The 23246-nt window shown below is 34.3% G+C and overlaps 1 protein-coding gene across 1 annotated transcript in view; it reads right to left on the reverse strand.

The window, feature by feature from the left end:
* LOC114064379 (CUB and sushi domain-containing protein 1) overlaps nucleotides 1–23246 on the reverse strand; it is a gene marked incomplete at both ends in the record, with an annotated part of 349288 nt that overhangs the window by 191265 nt on the left and 134777 nt on the right. Inside the window, 5 exons of the mRNA XM_027897375.1 lie at nucleotides 6301–6488; nucleotides 11284–11422; nucleotides 14091–14285; nucleotides 15898–16224; nucleotides 18019–18201. Coding sequence (XP_027753176.1) covers nucleotides 6301–6488; nucleotides 11284–11422; nucleotides 14091–14285; nucleotides 15898–16224; nucleotides 18019–18201 — 1032 coding nt within the window. The remainder of the gene's footprint in view (nucleotides 1–6300; nucleotides 6489–11283; nucleotides 11423–14090; nucleotides 14286–15897; nucleotides 16225–18018; nucleotides 18202–23246) is intronic.

Genomic DNA, 23246 nt, shown 5'->3' on the forward strand with positions numbered 1-23246 from the left:
AAAAGCTCATTGTCCCATAGCATGCATAAAGTAACGAAGGGAAGGACAAGAATCGAAGGGTCAAGAACGAAAATGATACAGAGTATCCAAGATGGACATCTGGAAATACCTAACACACCAGGCCTCAAGGACTAAAAACTAATTAAAACTATGGAAGGGAAAGCACCTGCCAACTAAAACAGACTTGCAGAGAAACCAACCAGAACCAGACCTGCAAACTCGAATCCAAGAGAAGGATAACAAGTGGCTATGGGAGGGAAACTGATAAGGGAATAAAAGTTACTGGTTTTGCTTACTGCGCTTGCGCACCGTGAGTGGAGCAGGGGTCTCTCCAGCCACCCAGCATGCTGTTTTCCTTATCTGCATTTTCTATAAATCTTCAATAAATTTTTATTACTATATTTCAACTCAGTTTCATATTACTTATAACAGGGAATATCTACCTGCTCCTGAAATGACACCCACCACATACTGCAGTGTGGATATCTGCCCCACTGTGGTCTCTTCCGTGGGCTACAGAGGACTGTCTGCCTGAAGCACTGTTTTCTCTGACCTTGGTGTTTGTAGGATTGTTTCTCACACTTTTTTTTCTTCACTCCTCACTCACCCATACAGCCTTTCGTCCTGTCTGAAATCTTTTGTCACAGAGGTACCACCAGCTTGACTGACAGGTTGTGTACTGAGGTGGGTCCACTGGAGCCAGCTGGAACCATCTGTGTCCAGCACAGAGCAGCCCTAGCCTCTCCTCAAAAAAGGCCACTCCTGCAGCTCCCACTGAACCAAACCCTTGCCTCCTACACTGATACAATGTGTTGTGTTCCTGAAACGAGAATGACTGAGGCAGAACCTGTTGACGCTTGGGAGGGATGGGGGATGCTGTTCCTTCTTTTGTGAGAAGATGAACACGTCCAGAGCAAAACCTTGAAGATACTGGCTGTGGTAGGTAAAAAGATTACAGATTATAGTTATTATAGTGTTGCAACCAGCAACCAGAAGCCTGCAGTAAAAGAAAAAAGAAAAACAAAAACAAAAACAACACCCCCCCCCCCCCCAAAAGCTGGATGAAAACAGCAGCTACCAAACATAGTCAAGACACTGAGACAACTGGAAGACATAGAGGATGCTGTGTTTGCAATCCAAAAAGCCACTGACTTGTGAAAAAACTTTCAAATGAAGGAATAGGAATCATATGGTGGGGAGTGGGGAAGGGGAAGCATTGTAAACACTTTTTATTGAGGCAATTTTGATCTACTTTATTTAGAAAAATTATTTGTTGAGTCTCTGTTTAAATAATACTGGACTTCTGAGTTTAGAATTTCTTGTCAGTTTTTCATATCAAATTTAGACATAGATACCTCAAAGCTGTGGCATCCATTTCATTTACTTAAGTATTTTCACATTAATTGTCACACTAATTTTAGTATTTTGGCAGTATGATTTCATAAGAATGATATCATCATTCATAGATGCGGTGAGAGCCTTGAGCAAGAGTAGTTCACCTGAGGTCTTCAAAGATTTTATGTGCTTTCTCATAGGTGACCAGAATTTTTAGCATGATATTTTAGAGTGTACTTTTTGCCAAAGAAGTTCCTTGTGTAAAACCAACTGTTGACAGTACAAAATTCTGTATTGCAGGATGTTATGCATTTCCTAGCTTCTTAGCCCCCTAAACACATCCTGGAGGTCCTAGTCCTCTCAGCTGCCTGCACATCTATAATTGTTTCGGTGGAAGTTGTACTCTCAGTTTACTGCTTCAACCCTGCTCTATTTATCCAGGACTACCACATAGCCTTAGGAACAAAGTAGGAGGAGTTCGAAACTAAGGAAAAGATTGATTTATCAGGGCATAAAGTGAAGGGTTTAGAATTATACATATGAGAGTTGGAAGCAGGACTACAAATAAACATATCATAAATAATGACTCTAGCTCTCACAGCAAAATATTCCCCATACCCTCCAGCTCTTCTTATACCTCACTTAGAATTCAGATTTGAAAGCTTATGATCTAGTTTTCATGAGGTAACCCTGACATACTTAAATTCTAGATGAATAAGTTTCTTCTAGACTTGACTGCATGCCCTTAATGCAAATGTACCATGTTAGCTAACAGAGTGCATTTTTAGATTCCCTTCGCGTGGCTGAAATTGCCTACTATAGTCTCAAAGAACCCTTTTAAGTCTATAATATTCTGTACTCTATGTGCCCTAAATAATTTCATGTGTATGAAAATTTAACTTTGATAGATATATATTAATTTTTTTCAGACAAATCATACTTTGTAATTTGAAGTTTTAGTGTAAATGGACATCCACAGTAGTGCTGTTAAATTTCCTTCCTCTTACGACAGCCTCCCACCCCTGTCTGAACACATCAACTGCTTTAGCATTCTGAGTCACATATAACAGGTAAACTCATCAGTTTCTTTTTGAAATTATAACTCTAGATTACATTCACTATGTTGTTTCAGATTTCTGCAAGAGGACCAAAAGCTATAACAAATCTATCAACTTCTGATTCAAAATGTGGTGCTGAATAAATAAAAAAACTCAGTTCAGGATCGTTCCCAGGGGAAAATATTCTGTATGTAAGTTTTAGCAACCCTGAACATAGATGAAAACAAATAATTTTTCTTTACTTGTTTGGATGAAGATTTGGTTTGTTTTTTCTTAATAGAAGCTAACATAAGATAAGCTCAATAATGGACAGTATCTGAAGTCTTGACTACAAAAAGGCAATATATACCAGAAATTCTGGCATAACAGCGATAAATTTAGTTGGAAAATTATTATAAAGAGTTGATTGAGAGGGAGCACATGCAGTAGACTGAACTCCAGGACTAGCTGCAATTCTTAGATACTAGAAACATGACACTATTATCATGCCTTCTCTTCTGCCTGCCAAGTTGTACTTTCTCAAGGCTAAACAAGTAAAAATCTTCCGATGACTCCTTATGTGTCATAATTTCCACGTTAACAACCTGCTACTGTCCCAAACTGCATATGATTCTCCCTGGTCATCAAGTGAAGTGAAATAACTTTTGAAGAAGTCCTAGATAAAATAGTCCCGCTCCCCCCCACACTTCCCCCAAAAAAAAGGCATTTTCTGAACTTACTAAGTTTTTTTATGGTTAAATACAATGTCCAGAAGATTTGATTTTTAAATAGTACTAAATTTTTCTCTAGATTATTTAAGTTACGTGTAAAACACATATCTTTTCCTACTGTACTTCTATTTTGTATTTGTGCAGGATATTTCTTCCCCACTGAGGCTTAGCATGTTTCTTTATAGAATTTAATTGCTTTTGTTTCAGACAGTTCCTTCAGTCCATCTAACTTGTTTTGAATCCTAACCTTCTCATAGTGCTTGCTCTAATTTTAAGTTGGAATCATTCTCAGAAATCGTAATTGTTCTTATATTATCAAAATCATTAATAAAATACAAGAGGCTTATGGAACTAAGCCAGATCACAGCAGAATCGTTACAAATTTGAGTTAGTGATCTACTAATAAATGCTGGTTGCTCTTTTACAAAATTTTTCACAGCATCACAGAATCAAATAACAATGCAGTGCGGAAGGAACTGTTGGAGGTCATCTAGTCCAACTCCCCTGCACAAGCAGGGACACCCAAAGCTGGTTGCCTGGGTGGATCCATGTCTGGATGCATTTTTAGTATCTCCAAGGATCAAGATTCCACAATATCTCTGGGAAATTTTTTCCAGTGATCACTGAAGTGCTCGTACCTGTAATAATTTCATATAAATGTCTATGTTTTATCTGGAAAAATTCTAAAAGCCTTATGAATGTCAGTACAGAACTTTCTTTTCCATTTCCCAATCTATAAAACCAGTTAACCTGTCAAGAAAGAAATTGGAGTGGTTTGACATAATCTGTTTTTATCGAATATGAATCATTCATTTCTTATCATTTTGTTTATCAGCTTGAAACTAGTATCTTTCAAGACTGATGATAAAACTAATGTCCTTGACCTTTCTGGTCCTCATATTTTCTTTTTTCCTCTCTATCCTTGCTCCAATAAGCGTGTGCCCTTCTGGATTTTTTTTTTAAACTTCCTTATAAGTTTGAATTTTCATACATAATTTTCAGTGGATTGGTGCTTCTGCTTTGTCTCTGCATATAGCACAGGAAATTTCAACAGTTCCTGATGAATAAAATATATTTCATTATTTCAATATTGTGCAGTATCCTTTCTCTATATGCTGTACTCTTACCCTGTAAATGTTTACTTAATTGTGTTAAGTATGTGGTAAAAGTTAAGTTTTTCCACAGAAGTTGCAAAACGGGAACAAAATGTTAAGTCTTCCCTGTGACAGCTGATGTTTGATTCAATTTTTGTAAAGTAGTTGTTATTATTATTTTTCCCTTATTTGAATATATTTACGGATATTTTTGTTATTGTCTTACTTGTTCTTGAAACTAAATGCATACATTAGATTTTTTTGCTTTATCCTAAGAGATCTGTGTTATTCTTTGATTACCATCTATAGCAAAGTTTGAATATATCCAATATTTACATTATTAATTTTTGGGTTACATCATCAAAAGGGATTTTCCAAAAAGCCAAACCAACCAACCAAACCAAACCAATAAAACAAAATAAAAAAACAACCCCCCAAAAAATCAAACAAAAACCAATTAACAGTTTTCTGTTGGGTTTTAATACAATTTATTTAATAAATGACTTTCAGAGTTCACTCACAAAGGCATAAGGACATTCACCTACCAATATGTCAAATTTAGTAAAGATTAGATTTTCAAAAATCATTGATTTAATCACAACTCTGTTGCTTCATTCTTTCATTTCTTAACAGTCATAAACTATGTTTTTCAAGGTCACTTTCAAAAAAACTGCCTTTTTTATTCAGGCTCTGTGCTTTTTCTTCTTAGTCAGAGTAAAATGGACTGTTGATACAAAAAGAATTTATTGAATATTCAAAATCTTTTTTCACTGACTGCATCCTGCCACTGAAAATTTTATAAATCTTTTCCTCATATTCAAACTATTAAAAGAATTATTTTTTCCTTAAATGAAAAATTGTAAGGAAATACTTTGTTTCTGTGTTATCATTGCTAAAACTAATTGTGAGCTGTCTGAATAATCTCAACACTTTGTCAAGTCCCTGAGGATTGTATATTTGTGAGCCTAAAAATTACTTTTCTGAAACCAATCTTAACAAATACCTAAATTTATACATTATGAATAAAGGATTACCTTTATATTTTTTTATTACTGATAACATTCTGTTTGAGAAAGATCACAATACTAATTTTCTAGATAGTCTCAATATACTAATTTTCAATAGTCTCAATGAGGAAAGGTTTTACAAAGGTTTGTGATCCTTGATGTCAAAACAATTTCCCTGATAATGTAGGAGAATTGTAATGTTTATCAAATACATACTGGTGTACAATGTAGTATGACTGTCTCGATGCATGATTAAATTATGATATCTCTTCTATATTTCAGATTTTAATATAGAAGGAAATATTAATACATTATTTAGTGCCCTTGCAGTTTATCATAATATTATCTATTCAGCCATTACCACCATCTTGTAGCCAAAATTAAAAGAAGCTATGCAGAATTTCCAAGTTTTGATGTGGCTATAAAATATAAGCTTGGTCGCTCATTACAGCAAGTTTACTGCCATCAGATTAGTTTTCAAATAAGAACAAAAATTATAAACATTATGTCATGTGTTTGGCACAAATGCTGTAAACACATAAGTTCTCTTTAGTCAATAATTAAGTGAATGGCTGTACTATTATATAAGCAACAGTGTTACTTCAGACCATTTAATATATATCATTTGATGCATTTAATTTAAAAGAAAATGCTATTATGATGATTCTGCAGTTTACAAGGAGAGATTCATTTATTTGTATTTTGTAACCATCATGGAAAAGGTCCAAATCTGTTCAGCACTGCAAAAATGTATTAAAATCAGAAAAAGCGAGAAAGTTTAAGAGATGATAGAGGAATCCCCAAAAAAACCCTGAAAAAGAACAATATATCTTTACTCATGAGGGAAAGTTTCTAAAATTACTTTGCATTTGGTTAAATGAGGCCCATAAGTACTCTGAATGACAGAAGAACTCATGTAGGAAAAAATTCCAAAATGAATAGTTTCAGAATTACCTGTCAGTACAGCATAAACATAATTTTTTCTTACACAAATATAATTACTGTATTTTATTTGTTCACATTCATTTGCTCATTTTCAAATTGAATATTTTTTTCAGGATTAAATAAAAATCTATTTGATAAATATCAGACTTACTCTCATAGTGAATTAGGAAACCAACACTGGAACGACTGTTGTCCGTCGTGAACAGCAGATACATATAATTTCCAGTACTGATAAGAAACTGGGGTGCTTGTGTTCCATGGTATTCTCCAATTAATGGTGATGAATTCGCTGGCCCATCTCTGACTTCCAAAGTATCATAATTAACTTCAGTCTGAAATCTGAAAAGGAATATGCAAGTCAGCTGGTAGGTAGAGGAATGGTGTTATTTTCTTTAACTGTCAGAAATGTAATCCATGTGTAACTCATCAAGAATATCATATATAAAAAATCCATCCATGTATTACTGAGGATAGTAACTACGAAAGGTTTTATGCATCTTTTTCCTCGCCTTGTTATATCTGTTATCATATAGAATTAATAAGAGGTGCAATATACTTCAGATCAGCCATATGACTGGCCTTCAGAAAGATATTTAGTGGGGAATCTGAGTATAAAAATGTAAATTGTCTCAAACAAAATTGCATAATAACCATCTACAAAATTTCTTGCCCTCAGGTTAAAAAATAGTTGTACATCCTAGGAACATCTTTAATAATATTTCATTATTTCATCTCATGTGTACAGTCATTTAGTAGTAGTTCTTAAATCAAACAGCTCAAATCTGCTTTTTCTGTAGATGAAACTTGGCCTGGCAGTTTTTTACCTCTGATGCTTTTCAAAACAGTTTGTGTTTATATCAGATTCTACTGGAAGCTGCATCATCTAAACCATGCACACATAAATTTTCCTGTCAGTGAAGTTTGTATTATTACACAGATACACTGGTCTAGATATATTTGCCTGCAAACTCAATATTCTTATTCTCATGTTTCAGAAATGCATATGTTCTGAGATATTTCTCTTCTATTCCCATGGGGCTTATTAGTTCAACTTCTAAGAGGATCAGAGTGTCCCTATGCAATACAACACTTTTTTCAAAGTGAATGCCCTTAGTTGTCTTGCCAATATGGGACAGGTTTTGTGGGTCTAGAGATAAGATCCTGAGTTCTTTTACTAAAGAAAACTCCAAATTATTAAACACTCAGAAAAGTGGAAATATATGTGAAAATTCCTTCAATGTAAATGAACGTTATACTTTGTTAGGAAGTGATGACCGAATGACCAAGTTCCCCATTCAGGCCATTATATTTTACAGGTCAAACAGCATCGGTCTTCTAAAACCATCTTCCCAGACATATCAGTATCAGCAACTTCATTTTCAGCAAATATTTAATAGTCTCTCTAATTCTTCTCTTATGATTCCCTGAAAACAAAAGCACATTCAGAAATCAGAAAGCTTTTGCTTAGCTATCAGAGCTAATAACTACTTGGAAACTGACTTAGGCCCCTTCATATCATTCCTTACTCTTCTCACAGAAAACTCTCTAGATTTATGGTGCTACCTACCCTATTTGGATATGCTGGATAAAATCAACATGATTGGTTTTTACTGTTATCTATCTACTCTGACAGTGGAATACAGGGCTTGCAGGTTTGTTAATACATTAAGCATTTTCAGGACCCATTTCTGGAAGTGAAGTCAGCTAGTACGGAATGGCCCACATCCATATTATTAAATACATTCTTTAGCCTCTCAAAGAAGAAGATACTATTCAAATTTCTTATTGTGAATGGTTGCTTGACTACAGTAACTCCTGGCCATGCTTGGTAATTATTTGGGGGAATGCAGGCTGACAAGCTCAAGAAGCATATTTTAACAATTTAACTGCATAAACTCATGAGTTCTTGTGTCTGGAAGGCTCTCTGGTTTTATGTAATTTACCAAAAAATAGACAGTCACAGAGAGCATCACTAAAGTTCTTGAGAGTTTTTCAGTACCTTTCCATGACAGAGATTATACATTGATTTACCCTGCAGCAGAATGATGAAAACATACAGATACTGCTAGGTTGGTTTAAATACCTTATTGGTACTCGTAATGAATAGACTCAGCCAGCAATTGCAGTTTTCTTAGCAGAGCAGTATGAGAACAGTGGATTGCAAACCCTTCTTATAGGAATTGTTACTGATTACAATGATCCTTATTCCCAGTATGTTCTTGCTCATCTCAAACTCAGAAATGAATTTATAATTTACTTGTCTGTTTTTGAGGGTTTGAGGGAGTGAGTTGCTTTTCACATTGGCTTGGGTTTGTTGATGGGTTGTTTTTGTGGGTTTTTTTCAGTCCTCGCGTTGTCACTAAAACAATTAATCCAGATAATTTGCTATTTGAAGTTCTTCATCACTACCAAAAGTACCTAATTAGGAGTTACTTTTTGAATTTTCCATTTCTTTTAATGCTTATTAGCTTACTTATGTTAGTAAAAGGTAGGACATTCTTCAAAGGTACACAAATAATTTTAAAAAGGCCTAAAGAATTCTATATTGTACTATTCTAATTAGCTAGGTTTCAAATAAAGAGTTTTGTTGCATATATTACTCAATGATTTTTGATTAATATTCAAAGCAAAAAAATCTTTCAGTCAGCAGTTATCCATCTAGCCCCTGTACTTACGTATTACCCGTCCAGTCATTAGTCACAATCCAAAATGTATATGTTAGTTTTCATTCATACTTCTTGACAAACAGTTACCAGAATTTTAGTAGCTCAGTAACCAGTGTAAGTTCAAAACACAATGTTCTATATCTCAAGGTAGAATTCTTTTCTTCATGTGATTCACTTTGCATTTACTTAACCCACCGGCAATTTGGTTTCCCAGACATCCAGTCTTGTAAGAAATTTTAGCTATTCTTCAGTTATACCTTTTTTTTTTTAATATCCTGAATAACTTAGTATTATTAGTCTAATTTTCTCTTTTTAAAGATCATTTCTGGACACGCTGAACAATTTTGAGCATACTACAGGTCTCTGCAGAACACCCAGAATTCCCCTGTGAGACTTTTATCGACTGTTAAGTTCTTTTAATGTCCCTCCTTGTATTTAAATGATACTTAGCCTTTTAATAGCCCTTTGCAGGGGGAAATGCAAGATATAAAACTTGCATTTTGAAAACCCAGGTAAACTATATCCAACATTTTTTCTATGCTTTCTTACACCATCAAGGAATTCCAATGTCAGTTCCCTCAGGAATCAGGAGTGCTTATCATCAGGTCCCATGGATACACCTCATCAGGTCCCATGGACTTGGGCACCTTCAGGTTACTTAGATGGTCTCAGAACTAAGTGGTTCTGCATTCTCCCAGTCCTTGCCTTTGCCTTTTGTGAAGTGGGCAGCATGGTTGGAGCACTTGCCAGTGAAGGCTGAGGCAAAAACGTCAGACATCTCTATATTCTGGGTAATCTGCTGTTCCATTTCCTTCTGGAGAGGGCCCACATTTTCCCTAGATTTCCTTTTACCATCAAAGTAACTATAGAAGTTTTTCTTGTTGCCCTTAATATCCTTGGATAGACTAAATTCTATAATGGCTTTAGCTTTCCTAATTTGATCTCTGGCTGCTCAGACCATTCCTCTGCTAATTCCTGCTATTAATCCCCTCTTTTCACCCTCCGTAGGCTTCATTTTTATATTTGAGTTGTCCAGGAGCATCTCGTTTACCCATACAGACTTACTTTTTGTTGGGACAGATTACTCCTGAGGTTGGAGCACATGGCCTTTGACTATTAATCATTTTTCTTTTGCCCTTCTTCCCTCCACCACTTTATCCCATGGTACTCTACCAATTAGATCCCTGAAGAGGCTGAAGTCTACTGTCTTGAAGTCCAGTGTAGTGAGCTTGCTGTGCACTCTCCTCACTGCCCTGGATCTTGAACTCTACCACTTGATGGTCACTGTGGCCAAGGCTGCCCTTGAGATACAGCATAGCACTGCTCCTCACTGGCTTCTCATTCACTGACAAAGGAAGTTATTAATGCGTCCAGGAACCTCCTGGATTGCTTATGTCCTACTGTATTGTCCCTCCAACAAGTACTGTGTTGGTTGAAGACCCCATGAGAACCACAGCTTGTGAATGTGGGTCTGCTCCTACCTGTCTAAAGAGGGTCTTATCTGCTTGTGGCCTGTAGCAGACTCCCACTATAATGTCACCTGTCCCTGCCCTTCCTGAGAATTTGTATATTAGAATGTTAATATACATTAAACTGGAATCACAGATTCTTAACAGCATCTCAAGTTGGAAGAGACTCATAAGGATCACCAACTCCCTGCTTCTCACAAGACTACCTAAACCTAAACCATATGACTAAGGGTGTGTTCCAGACACTCATTGAACTCTGACAGGCTCAGTACCATGACCATTTTCCTTGGGAGCCTGTTCCAGTGACTGACCATCCTCTCAGTGGAGGACCTTTTCTTAGTCTGCAATCTAAACTTTCCCTGACACAGTTTCATTCTATCTGCTATTGTCCTATTGTTGGTCAACAGAGAGAGGAGATCAGTACCTCCCATTCCACTGCTCCCCTGACCAAGTTACAGACTGTCATGAGGTCATCCCTCAGCATTCTCCAAGCTGAACAAACCAAGTGACCTCAGCCATTCTTTTTAAGTCTTGCTTTTGAAAACTCTCACCATCTTGGTCGTTCTCCTCTGCACACACTCTAATTGTTTTATGTCCTTCTGACACTTAGGCACCCAAAACTGCACACAGTACTTGAGGTGATGCCACAGCAGAGCAGTGTAGGGTGGGACAATCACCTCCCTTGACCAGCTAAGTGTGTGGTGCTTGATACAACTCAGAACATGGTTGGCTTTTTTGGCTTCCAGGGCACACTTTTGACTCATATTCAACTTATCATTAATACAGTTCCCCAAAGCTCCTTCCACAGGGTTCCTCTCCAGTGTCTCCAGTGTTGTAAATAAAGACAACATAAATACAGCAGAAAACTTTAATTTCCTATTTGAAGAATACTGAGTGTTGAATTGAAGTTCCTTTCTGTGGTTTCCTTTTTGTTTTCTTCTTCAATATTAAGGTAAATATTTATTCTCATACCTTCTTGTTTAACTTCATGACTCTCACCTGTCAAAAGTGATCTTAATGGAATGTCCTGGTCTTGCTTCAATTACCCATTCACAATTAAGTGAGTCCTTGTAATATCCTGGCCACCCTGGTGGTAAGATAACACCACTTGATGCTGTCAAATGTCCACCACATGGTGCTGAAAGAAAAAAGAGGGTATTCTTGTACCATACACAGTATTTCTAATATAATGATATATTCAAAGAACGCACAAAAATTGAATTAAAAAGCATAGAAAAATAAGTTTAATATAATTAGCTTTAATAGTCTAACACAACTAAATTTTCTACTTTATGTTTTGAGCACTTTTTTGGTTTTTTTTTTTTTTAATCATTAGCCCTGCAATGTATCTTATCATAGCTTATTACTCTACACATATTTTAACGCACAGAGGATGACACTTGATTATGCCAGCCTTTCTTCTGTTGAAAAGCACATCATATCATTAAAAAAAAAGAAGCCTAATCATTTTTTAGATCTAGTATGATTCCACATTTATATGGAAATATCAGACAAATTGTTCCAAGTAATTATCACTGTGCTGTTCCACCTTTTTGAATAATCATTGAGTTCAGTGGAACTGATTGGTATGAATATTCCATTGAATCATAGAATGGTTTAAGTTGAAAGGGATGTCTGGAAACCCTCTAGTCCATTTCCTGCTTGATAAAGCAGATTGCACAGGACCATGCATAGTAAAGATCATGCCTTCCCTCCAAAGGCTCTCTGGGCTCTCTGGTCAATCTGTTTCCATGTTCAATTACTCTCATAATGCCAGTTTTTCTTATGTTGAGACAGAACTTCTGATATTTCAGTTTGTGTTCACTGTCTCTTGTCCTGTCACTACACCACTGAGAAGAGTCTAGTGCCACCTTCTTTACACCAGCCCATCAGATATTGGTACATATCAACACAAGTCCTGAGCCTTTTCTTCTCCAGTTGAGACAAGCCCAGTTCTTTTGTGTTGTCCTCAAGTAATCTGTGGTATCATTATCAGAAATTTCTATATTTCAGTGCAGGAAATCTTGTCACTTCTGTTTCCCTACGTAAAAATACCTTTTATGCCATATAGAATTGGATAATAACATGAATTTGTGAGTAGTAAATTAATATGCTTACTTTTGATTCAAAGTTTTTAACAAAAAAAAAAAAAAAAAAAAAAAAAAAAAAAAAAAAAAAAAAAAAAAAAAAAAAAAAAAAAAAAAAAAAAAAAAAAAAAAAAAAAAAAAAAAAAAAAAAAAAAAAAAAAAAAAAAAAAAAAAAAAAAAAAAAAAAAAAAAACAAAAAAAAAACACCACACCCTAATCAGAGAAGTTACTTGATTTCACTGAAGACTTGGACTGGTCTACAGGAAGTTTTTCCAGTGGGAAGTAAAAGCAGCCCACAACTCATAGAAGACACACACTAAATTGTCACTGAAGGAAGATGAAATGCCAGGAAAATGTAATTTACTTTACATGTGTATATTGAATGAAGAAAGAGATTTATTTCCTGGTGTTTTTTTAAATCAAATTTTGTCATATCTGAAACAAGAAAAGTTAGAAGACTGTTGAACCTCACCTGACTATAACATTTCATGTAGATCAGTTACTTCATGTATTCCAAAGATTACATTGAATACTTTAACTATTGTGTATAGAGTTTCAAAATGAGAAAACATCTTTTGATGAAAACCAACGTGCCACTCCCTGCTTTAGAATGGGCTGGGTTTGCTCTAGGAATAAAAAAACCCCTGCCTACTCCACCATATAACATTCTTTAATCAGGATAAGAAATCCTGCTAGTACAACATCTAGGTTCACATACATTAATTCCAGCAGAATCCTAACATGGAGTTTTTTTCAATATTTCTAAATTTTCTTTGAAATGCACAGTCTTATGGCATCTGAGTTCTCAAATTGTCCAAATAACAAAAAACATAAAAATAATACGAAAATAATATGATCCAGACTCTTAAGTTTTTGCAATGACACTGAAATTAATGGAAGTGTGATATTTACACCACTTAGAGGGTTTGGATTAGTTTTCAAAAAAATATCTTTAAATGTGGTGCCTGTCTACGTGTCTATTGTTTAATAAAAGGTATACAGTTTTGAACATTACTTTTAGAAAACATACTCTAGTCATTTATTAAATGCACTCATCTATCTTGCCTGAGGATCCATGACTGTTAAGCATCAAGGAATCAGCCTGTTGTTTGTTTTGGGGTTTTTTCTCACTATATTTCATTCTAAAGAGAGATTTGAACATAAGTATAAACAATATTTTTATGCTTATTCACCTAGGAAAGAACAAGCAAATTAACTTGGAAATATGGGGTAATATAATGAATATTTAACATAGCTCTGGTTTTCACTATATTTCATAGGAATAGATGTACTGCAGGTTATAATATTATACAAGAATTTCAGGTATACTTTCATTTTGAGAAAATTAAAGGGGTAAACCTTCAAAAAGGACTTTTAAATAGAAGTTTTACTTCACTTTTTATGTGGTACATAACACATAATATGTTCTTCAGTATGCTACAGCCGAAACTGTTATAGCAGTTATAACTCATAACTGAGTAATGATGATGACAATCAGAACTTGAAAACAATCACAACCAGATTTTTAGAATGTTAATTTATTCCAAGAACATAGAAGCAAGCTATCTTGTTTCTATTTTTGCACTCTTGTTTGACTGGAAGAGCGTTAAAATAAGATGAGCAAATAACTTCAGCTAAAGCAGCCATGTGCAAAATGTAAAAAGTAAGCTAAATACTTACTACAAAACTGTAGGTGCAAAGTAAAGATTGTGCCCTTACCTTCACAACGTGGGACAGTGGAGCTCCATACTACGTTTCCATCTTGCATAATACAGGTTATGGATTCAGAACCTTGAGTCTTCACAAATCCATCATCACAGTGAAAGGAAACAGAACTTCCCAGAAGGAATCTGTCTCCAAAGCGCCTCCCATTTATGGGAATGCCTGGATCATGGCACTCATTCTGACCAAAGGCTGATAAAAACATAGGATTAATACTAGTAATAATAACAACAATAATTGTAATAATAATAATAATAATAACAACAACAACTTCCCCTTTAAATTGTCTCTTTTTTTTTTTTTTTTTTTTTGGTTTGCTTGTTTGTTTTTTGGTGTTTTGGGTTTTTTTGAGAAGGAGATTAATATTTCAGTGGGAATTTCAATGAGAAATGAGATTGTTTAACCTGGAGAAAGGGAGGCTGAGAGGAGCCCTTTTTACTCCCTACAACTACATGAAAGGAGTTGTAGCAAGATGGGTATTGGTCTCTTCTCACAAATAACAAGTGATAGAACAAGTGAGGATGGCCTCCTCTTTTCTCTCCCTGCTACTTTTCAAAGGACAAAAAATACAAAATTTTCCTATAAAAATCAAAAGACCAATTTAGGCATCTAAGACTTAAAGAGGATTGAAACCAATGAAATCCACCATTATGTGAGGCATCTTTCTAAATAATTTAACCTTGGGAACAAACACTATTGTTTGATTATCTTAATTGACACAACATAGGAACAGTGTAGAAGGTCTCAAAGAAAACTTTATTGTCAATTAACTTCTATAACCTTAGGAGATAATTTCTTGAGCTAAAAAGATAATCTTCATAAAAGTAATGTCTTTGAATGAACCAGAAAATTTTTAGGAGAGGTAGCGGTCTATGACAACTGTAATAATGTTTTCTATATGACAATGTTGTTACTAGAGTTTTGAGCTGAGAGTACTGTTTAGTGATATATTTTCATATAAACAAAACACAGGGCTATCTGGGTTTTTTATCCTTTTTTGCCCAAACGAGAAAGACTTATGCTTTCAGTAGCTCTCTATATGCGTGTGACTGGTAGGTCCACATTTAACAACTTTTGAACTGGTTGGCCAATTGCAACTAAGTTTTAGTTGCAACTTTAGAAATTGCATTATCAGAGAGAGTACATTCTTAAAATTCTTAAAGAAACTGTAACCAGAGATAAAAATGATTCTAAATTAGTTCACTCTTATAGGAAAGACTTCTGCATATCAGACCAGCTATGCTCTAGACAATAGAAAAACCACAGAGGATAACTATCATGTGTAACCCAAAAAAGAGATCTCTATTCTTAGAGGTCTGTATTCTTAAATACCACGCCATCAAACTGCAAGAAAAAATGATAAAGCAAATCAGGTTCCCAGATTTATGTATTTGCAGTGAAATTCTAGTTGGTTTTTTTTATACTTCTGTGCTTTTCAGATTAACATCTCAGTATTCAGGATCTAACCTTTACAGCTTTGTGAACTTATTTCTAATGGTTCCATTGAGAAGTATATTAAAGCACTTGCACCGGATGCTTAGATCTGAATGATCTGGACTTTAGTTATGTGCTCTGCATTTATGTAGTAGCAACCAAAAAGGCACTTAAATAATGAAGGGAATTCTTCTAAAATAAATAAATTATAAGGATTCAGGTAAGCCAATGAATACCGGGAAGACAGTTGAAAAGAGTGAATTATACAAGCATCACAATTTACTTCCATGTTATAAATATGTTCTTTTTTTCATTATTTTGAATAAAGATGACATAAGAAATAGCATAAAAGAAAAGCAGAAATTCTTACTTGTATAAGTGATATTAAATCCTCTTCCAGTGGTAGAGTGATCCGACTGAAATTCAAGTCTTACTATGTGCCCACTACTAGCCAATTGAGAAGGGACCTCATTGCCAGAAAATGTGCCAAGAGGTGGTAAATCTGCAATTCCATCATCTTTGACTGTAAGGTAGTCAAATTGAGGTTCTACGTCAAAGTCATTGAAAATCAGATGGATTCTGCTTCCTGGCTCTGAGATAATTAACCAAACACAGTTCATATTGTTCCCATATTCCTCAGGATAATTTGGAGAAAGAATAATTCCAGATGGTGTGGTGAAGTTGAAGAAACATGAGACTAAAGGAAAGAACAATAATATTCTCAAAATACTATCCACAAACATTATAAATGCTTCTTTTATAATTTTTTTATTTCTTTATTTCAGGCTTTTGCAGCCTGAATGTCAAAACTACTACACATGCAAGCTAGAAATATTTAACACTGTAAGAACATTGCTCCAATATAAAATGTTTTTATTTCCCTAAGTAACTGCAGTAAAGCCTGCAAGAGATTCACATGTAGCAAATGACAAAGAAAGCAAAAGTAATGCCTGATGTATTCGAATTTGGAAAAATTGGTAGGTCTGTTCCAAAATGAAAATGTGACCTCCAAATTGAAATAATTTTTTTTCCAAAAGGAATGTGCATGAAAGTGTTTTAACAATCAGAAAAATCAAGCACAAGGGCCAATTTTGTCTGTGGTATACGAAGGTAATGCTGATGCAAACAATAGCAGAAATCTGGAAGTGACTCAATTAAGAACTATTAAGAATACATACTATGAACTTGTTTTATCTTATTTTCCCTTTGATAGCACAGAGCAAACCCAAAAATTATTCATAGTTATCCTCTTTTTTTTTTTACTCTTTTGGGCCCATGTTTATCAAAACATTTCCTAACCGATTTCAGAGTCATGAGCTTGTGACTGGTACTTTAGTCAGAATTACAGTATATCTAGAAAGAGGAATACTCACTGAATATTAATAAACACAAAGGATAACCATTACTTAGCTCTTCAAATCTGCCAAACTGAACTCAGTTTATAGAAATATATGTTGTAGATTCTGTGTTCTTTCATAGGGCATGTGCACATCTAACACTGGAGCACAGTAAAATATTCCACACTATTGTCAACAGAAACTAATATATCAATCCAATGCAATACAGCCCCATGAAGAAAAACAACTTTCTTAAAAGAGAATTGCAGCTGCACTGTCTCTGTGCCCAAGCTTTACATGCTTAGACACATTTCAGCATTTCAAGGCCAACAGAGCAGTCCAGAGCAGGTTTGCTCAGCTTAACTCCAGTACTAACATGGCTTCAAAATACATACATGTCCAAATAGAACTGTACACTTCACTAAGGCTTTTCTGGTTGTTAAATCCAGTACTGAAATGTAAAACTTAAGAAAATTTAAGTGGAGAACTGAAGAGCCTAATATACCTGTGTGCTGGAAAGAGTTTCTCTATTTTACCATAGAATAACAAAGAAAAGCAAAAAACAAAACAAAACAAAAAGAACTCAATCCCCCACCCCCAAAACCCAACTAACAACCCTCTCTATTTGAATCCATCTACAAGCTTAATGGCAAATATATTTTATGTTTTAAAATAAAATTCACAAACTAATGATCTTATCTAACCTTTTTCTATGTTGAATATTCCTAAATTACTTACATTAAATTTTCATGCTTTCTTAGTATATCACAAAAAAAAAAAAAAGCCCAATCTTTTCTTAGGTGGATCTGCAGGCTGCTTTGCAATGACAGAATGAAATGTGTATGTGCCACAGAGTCGTTTTGGACACTTATATGCTATTAGCAATTGCTCATTTAGAGTCTAATTCAACACACATTTACATCAAGAGTGTTAAGTGGTTCAATTAAATACAAAATGAGGGGAAAGAACATTCTAAAAACAGTCCTACATGATGTTCCCCATAAATGAGCTACTGAGCCAACTGAAAAAAAGTGTGAATGAAATAGTCTTCAAGGTATTTTGAAATGTCTTCCTATTGTCTAGTCACAAATTCTAAGAAAAGCAAGAGGCTAAGATCAGGAAAATAACACAGAAAAAAGTGTAATAATTCTTACAAACACAGCTGGGTTTGTTACCAGACCACTGGTTATTTTGTTGACATGTAATTGTTCTCTCTCCCACCAGTTCAAAAGCTGCTTGACATTCAAAAGTAAGTGTGTCTCCATGCAGAAAACTGCTGCCAGTCCTCTTTCCATATGATGGAATTCCAGGGTCTCCACAACCTCCTTTCTCAATTTCTGAATATCAAGAAATTCAAATGCAATAATAAGGTAAATATATTTGCAAGCAATTTATATATCAGTATCAGAAGGGCTTTAAAAATACTTGGCATTATGCCGTAAACCTATGTTTACAGTTGAAAGTGAATTAAAGGTAAATGCTACCTCTAGAAGCATCTGCCTCAAAGATTACTTAGGATCTAAAGTCTTTTCAAGTCTTTTCAAGGTAAGAGCCGCCATGCCTGCATTGCTGCATTGCTGAAGGTAACAAAATACGCATATTTAATTGCATGACTGCACCGAATTACAGCATATTTGAAGTTAAAATTATAAAACCATAGTCTCCATTCTAACCATGGAAACATTCTGCATGTAGATCACTTTTCTGGTAATGAAGTACTAGTGCTGAAAAAATCTCTTAACTCTCACATCTACGATTCCACTTCTAAGGTGATTAACAATATGATTAAAAGTATATAATTTATTGACAAAGTTAATGAATTTCAGTTGAAACATATTTTAAAATATATTTTAAAAATAAAAATATATTAAAATATATTTTAAAACATAATACAAATAAAACTGAGGAATTTTTTCTTAATCTCATACTTCAAATTAGAGTCACATTTTTCCCAGCTGCATTCAGCTATTCTGAAAATAAATTAACATTTTGGATTATACTTCATAGATACTTCTCTAGGAGATCTGCTACTTAAATTACCTAATTTATAGATCTTGAATCTACTTAAACAATATAAAACTATAAAAAACTCAATTCTTATGAAATTTATGAATAACATGAATATTAGGAAAGGAAATAGAAATATCAATTACCCATGATAGCATCGTCTTACAAAATACTATACACATGGCTGCCCATCAGAAAATGAAGGCTACATTTTTTTGCCATTAAATTTAAAGCAAATTTTTTAAATTAATTTGCCTTTGAGTAGAAAAAGGAACAACAAAGGACTTCTGGTGCTGTAAACTCTGTTGCTATATATGTAGTGAAATTATGTAAATCTGATACAAATGAAAATAAAGTTCTTGTTATTTAAATATTTATAAAGTTCTTGTTATTTAAATATTTCACAGTGAATTCCAAGGTATGATATCTGAACAATTCAAGATAACAAGAAAATTCAATTCACAGAATAGTATTAAATATCAATATAATTTAACATCAATCAAAATGTCTGCTGTCAAATATTGTTTAATCTATTAGTGTTAAATCCTGGCAGAAGTGTATATCTTGACAAACCAACTCAAACAGGAATTTTAAGACATAGAATGACAACATTATGATATGTGAAGTCAATCCACTAGGTTTATACCCTTAAAGCAGTCATGAACAGATTGTTGACAAGCATGTTTAGAAAGGTATGGCACATATTTCACAACATAACAGGTTACTCATCAGGATAAAAAGAGGTCTAAATTGTTTTCCTATTAATCTTAAAATCAAACCTTGAAGAGAAAATTAGAAATAGCTATTCCATCTATGAATTCAAAGCAGTTGCTGAATCGTTTTTTTTAGAATCATGGAATCATAGAATATCCTGAGTTGAAAAGAATCCATAAGGATCACCAAGTCCATCTCCTGGCCCTGCACATGACAGCCCCAAGATTCACAATCACATCATGTGCCTGAGAGTATTGTCCAAACACTTCTTGAACTCTATCATGCTTGGTGCTGTGACCACTTGCCTGGGGAGCCTGTTCCAATGCCCAGCTACCCTCTGGGTGAATATCCAACCTAAACCTCCCCTGCCTGGCTTCAGGCCATTCCCTTAGGTTCTGTCACTGGTCACCACTGAGAAAGATATCAGTGCCTGCCCCTCCTCTTCCCCTCACAAGGAAGTTGTAACTGCAATGAGGTCTCCCCTCTATCTCCTCTTCTCCACATCAAAGAAATCTTATATGGTTTCCCCTCTAGATCCTTCACCATCTTTGTGGCCCTTCTTTGGGCAGTCTCCAGTAGAGTTTAGATCTTTTTTATATTTATTGCAAAGCTGCATACAGGAATCAAGGTGAGGACGCACCAGTGCAGAGAGGAGTGGGACAATCTACCTCCACTGGATGGCAATGCTGTGCTTGATGCACCCATTATTTTTTTATTTAAATACTTTGTCTTACCAGAAAGCTGAAGATTTATCCCTTAACTATGTTCTTTTTCCATAGTCTACACAGGAACTAACAAAATATCTATAAGAAATGGATTTACTGAAGTAGAAGACAGATCAGGATACTTTCTAACTCTCAGGATATTCACCAAGCTGTAGGAGAGGGGTATGGATCAGTGAACCAAAATGTTTAAACAGAAATTAACATGAATTAAGCTTTCTGATTGGTTAAAAATTCTTTTTTTTTTTTTTTTTTTTTTTTTTTTTTTGTAGGAAACTACTACAGTATGTCTTTAGTTAGATACGAGTCCTTAGTGAGGAAGGCAAGAATGCAGTGTAAACTTTGGAGACTAAGCATATACTTTGTTATTCTTAATATATAACTCTTTGTCCAAGAATGCCCAGTTTTACTTGTGGGGATACATAATTTGGATTTTTAAATATCTCATTTGCAAGCACAAACAAGCAATTAAAAATATAAAATCTAATTTCAGACAAGCACATTAAAAATATTTTTATTCTTTGAAAAAAAAAATTTAATAAAGTCTGTTTCATAAAAAACAGTTTAATGATAAATTTCAGGTTCTGTCTTAAAATTACTTAGAAGGAATTTTTGAATAAAATTATTTTATATTAAAAATCCAAGTAACTAATAAAGATGTCAAAATTAAATATATTAACTTAATTTCTATTTAAACCTTAGGTTTTGCTCTCATTTATTCAACATAAAAACAATTCAGAAAACATCACAGATTTATAAAACACTTCTGAGGATATCTTATTTGCCTTTTGGCTTGAAAAATTCTATCCAGGTCTAGAAATCTACATCATTACAAACTTTAAACTGAAGACTATATACACCTAACAGAAATGTACTCTAGTCCAAAATTATTTAGGTTGACAAAAATCACTCATTTAAATTCACAGAATCATCACAGAGTCATAGAATGATTTGGATTTGAAGGGACCTTAAAAATCATCTACTTCTAACCCCTTGGCCATGGACAAGATCACTTTCCATAGACCTGGTTCCTCAGAGCTCAATCCTACCTGGCCTTGAACACTGCAGGGATGGGCTATCAGCTTCTCTGGGCAACCTGTTCCAGTGCCTCACCAGCTTCACAGTTAAGAATTTCTTCCTAATACCTAATCTAAACCTACCCTCCTTTAGTTTAGAGCCATTCTCTCGTCCTATCACGAAATGCTGTTTTGAGAAGTCCCTCTGTAGCTCTCTTCTAGGCTGTACTTCAGGTTGTACTGGTTGTACTCAACGATCTTAAATGATTCTGTGACTATCTCTAGTCAAAAGCTACATTTCCATTAACACCCCAAAACTTAGTGAAGACAAAGAAAGCCAAATTCAGGGTTTTGTATTTATACATGAAGAGTATTCTTTGTTTTAAGTAGATATAGAGTAGGAGGCATGTGATGATTCCCAACAATTTTGTGTCCTCTGGGATTCAGCATAGCTTTTTACTTCACTTCTGGTACCTGTTCAACTTGCACTAATTTTGTCAGTGAAAAAAATTTTTAAATGTCTAAATGTAGATGAGATCCACTGTACGTATTGCTTAAAGACATGCACCAATTATTCTGCTTCATAAATTGCAAAGAGAACATCTTCAGACCGGTTCAGCTGAAGTCATGCTGAGCTTTTAGAAAACTCCTATGGGATAGAAAATGTTCTTAAAATGACAACCATGAAAATAAAATCTATGCTAACCTATTTTAGTATGGCAATTAAAGCACTGTTTTTTCAGTATTATTCTGTGTACTCATTCAATGTTGAACTTCTTTTGATCTGAGTTTTTAGAGCTGTGTGAACTTCATGATGTTTACGCATAAACTCTCAAACTTAAATTTAAACATCAGCATCCTCTGGTTACCAAAATATTAACATTGATCTTATGCAATTGTTTTTGGCTTTCATGTACTCTCTTTCAGTAGCCTGGGGAAAAAGACTTTTCATCTTGTTTGTAAACTAGAAATATTTACTCAGTTTCATGAAATATTCTTTCTTTAATGTTAGAAGAATAACAAGATTAGATTTCTGACTATGAGATCATCTCTCTCTGAATTTAATCAAAGACATTTCTGTTGCTGTGTTTTCTTTTAAATGAAGAAATATGGCAATTCTAAAGTGATATTAAGCATCTAAATATGTATTATAACCACGATTTGAAAGGTATCACATTGCAATTCAAGTCTTTTTTGATGAAAAAGGATTTGTATTACTTTGACTCAGGTATCTAAAGTGTATAATAAAATAATTCATAGATAATAAGATTTTGTACTCTTGAATGTATTATTAATGGCAGTAATTTACCTTCTTCCCCCTTGTTACTAGATTGTAAATACACAGTTAAAATTAAATTCTTAGTGTTGCTGTGTTTTCATTCACACTATCCAATTTTTTAGCTTAGATGATTAGTGAATCATCTGATCACTAAATCTGAATCTGGATATAACTTTTACCAGAAGAACATAAATAATAACCTCACATTATTAATTCAGATATATAAATACAATTTAAATTCAATTAGTGTTTTAAACATATGTGGGTTATGCAAAAATCCATTATTTTAAGTAAGAGATACATAAACTTCAGTACTTCAAGGTCTACTAGAAAGCTGAAGTCAATTCCTCTAAAACCCAAACACATTAATTTGACAACATTTCATAATGACCGTCTTAGCTATAGCCAAGACAGGTTAAGGGAAGCTGTGACCTGGCACAGGGATACATTTACCCAGAAAAAACACAAACAAAACATGTAAACTCTTAAATGAGAGGTCAAAGAAATTCATGTTTCAAAAACAAGAAAGTTGATAATTTATTTTATTTCCTCTCATTGCTCGTACCTCCCTGCATTAACAGTCACAATACCTGATGCAGTGGAGTCTGATTTAAAAACACAAAGAAATCCTTAGACAAAGAAAA

The sequence above is a fragment of the Empidonax traillii genome, unplaced genomic scaffold (genome assembly GCF_003031625.1).
Source record: "Empidonax traillii isolate 1590-97213 ecotype Southwest subspecies unplaced genomic scaffold, ASM303162v1 scaffold539:size425684, whole genome shotgun sequence".
Classification (NCBI taxonomy): Eukaryota; Metazoa; Chordata; class Aves; order Passeriformes; family Tyrannidae; genus Empidonax; species Empidonax traillii.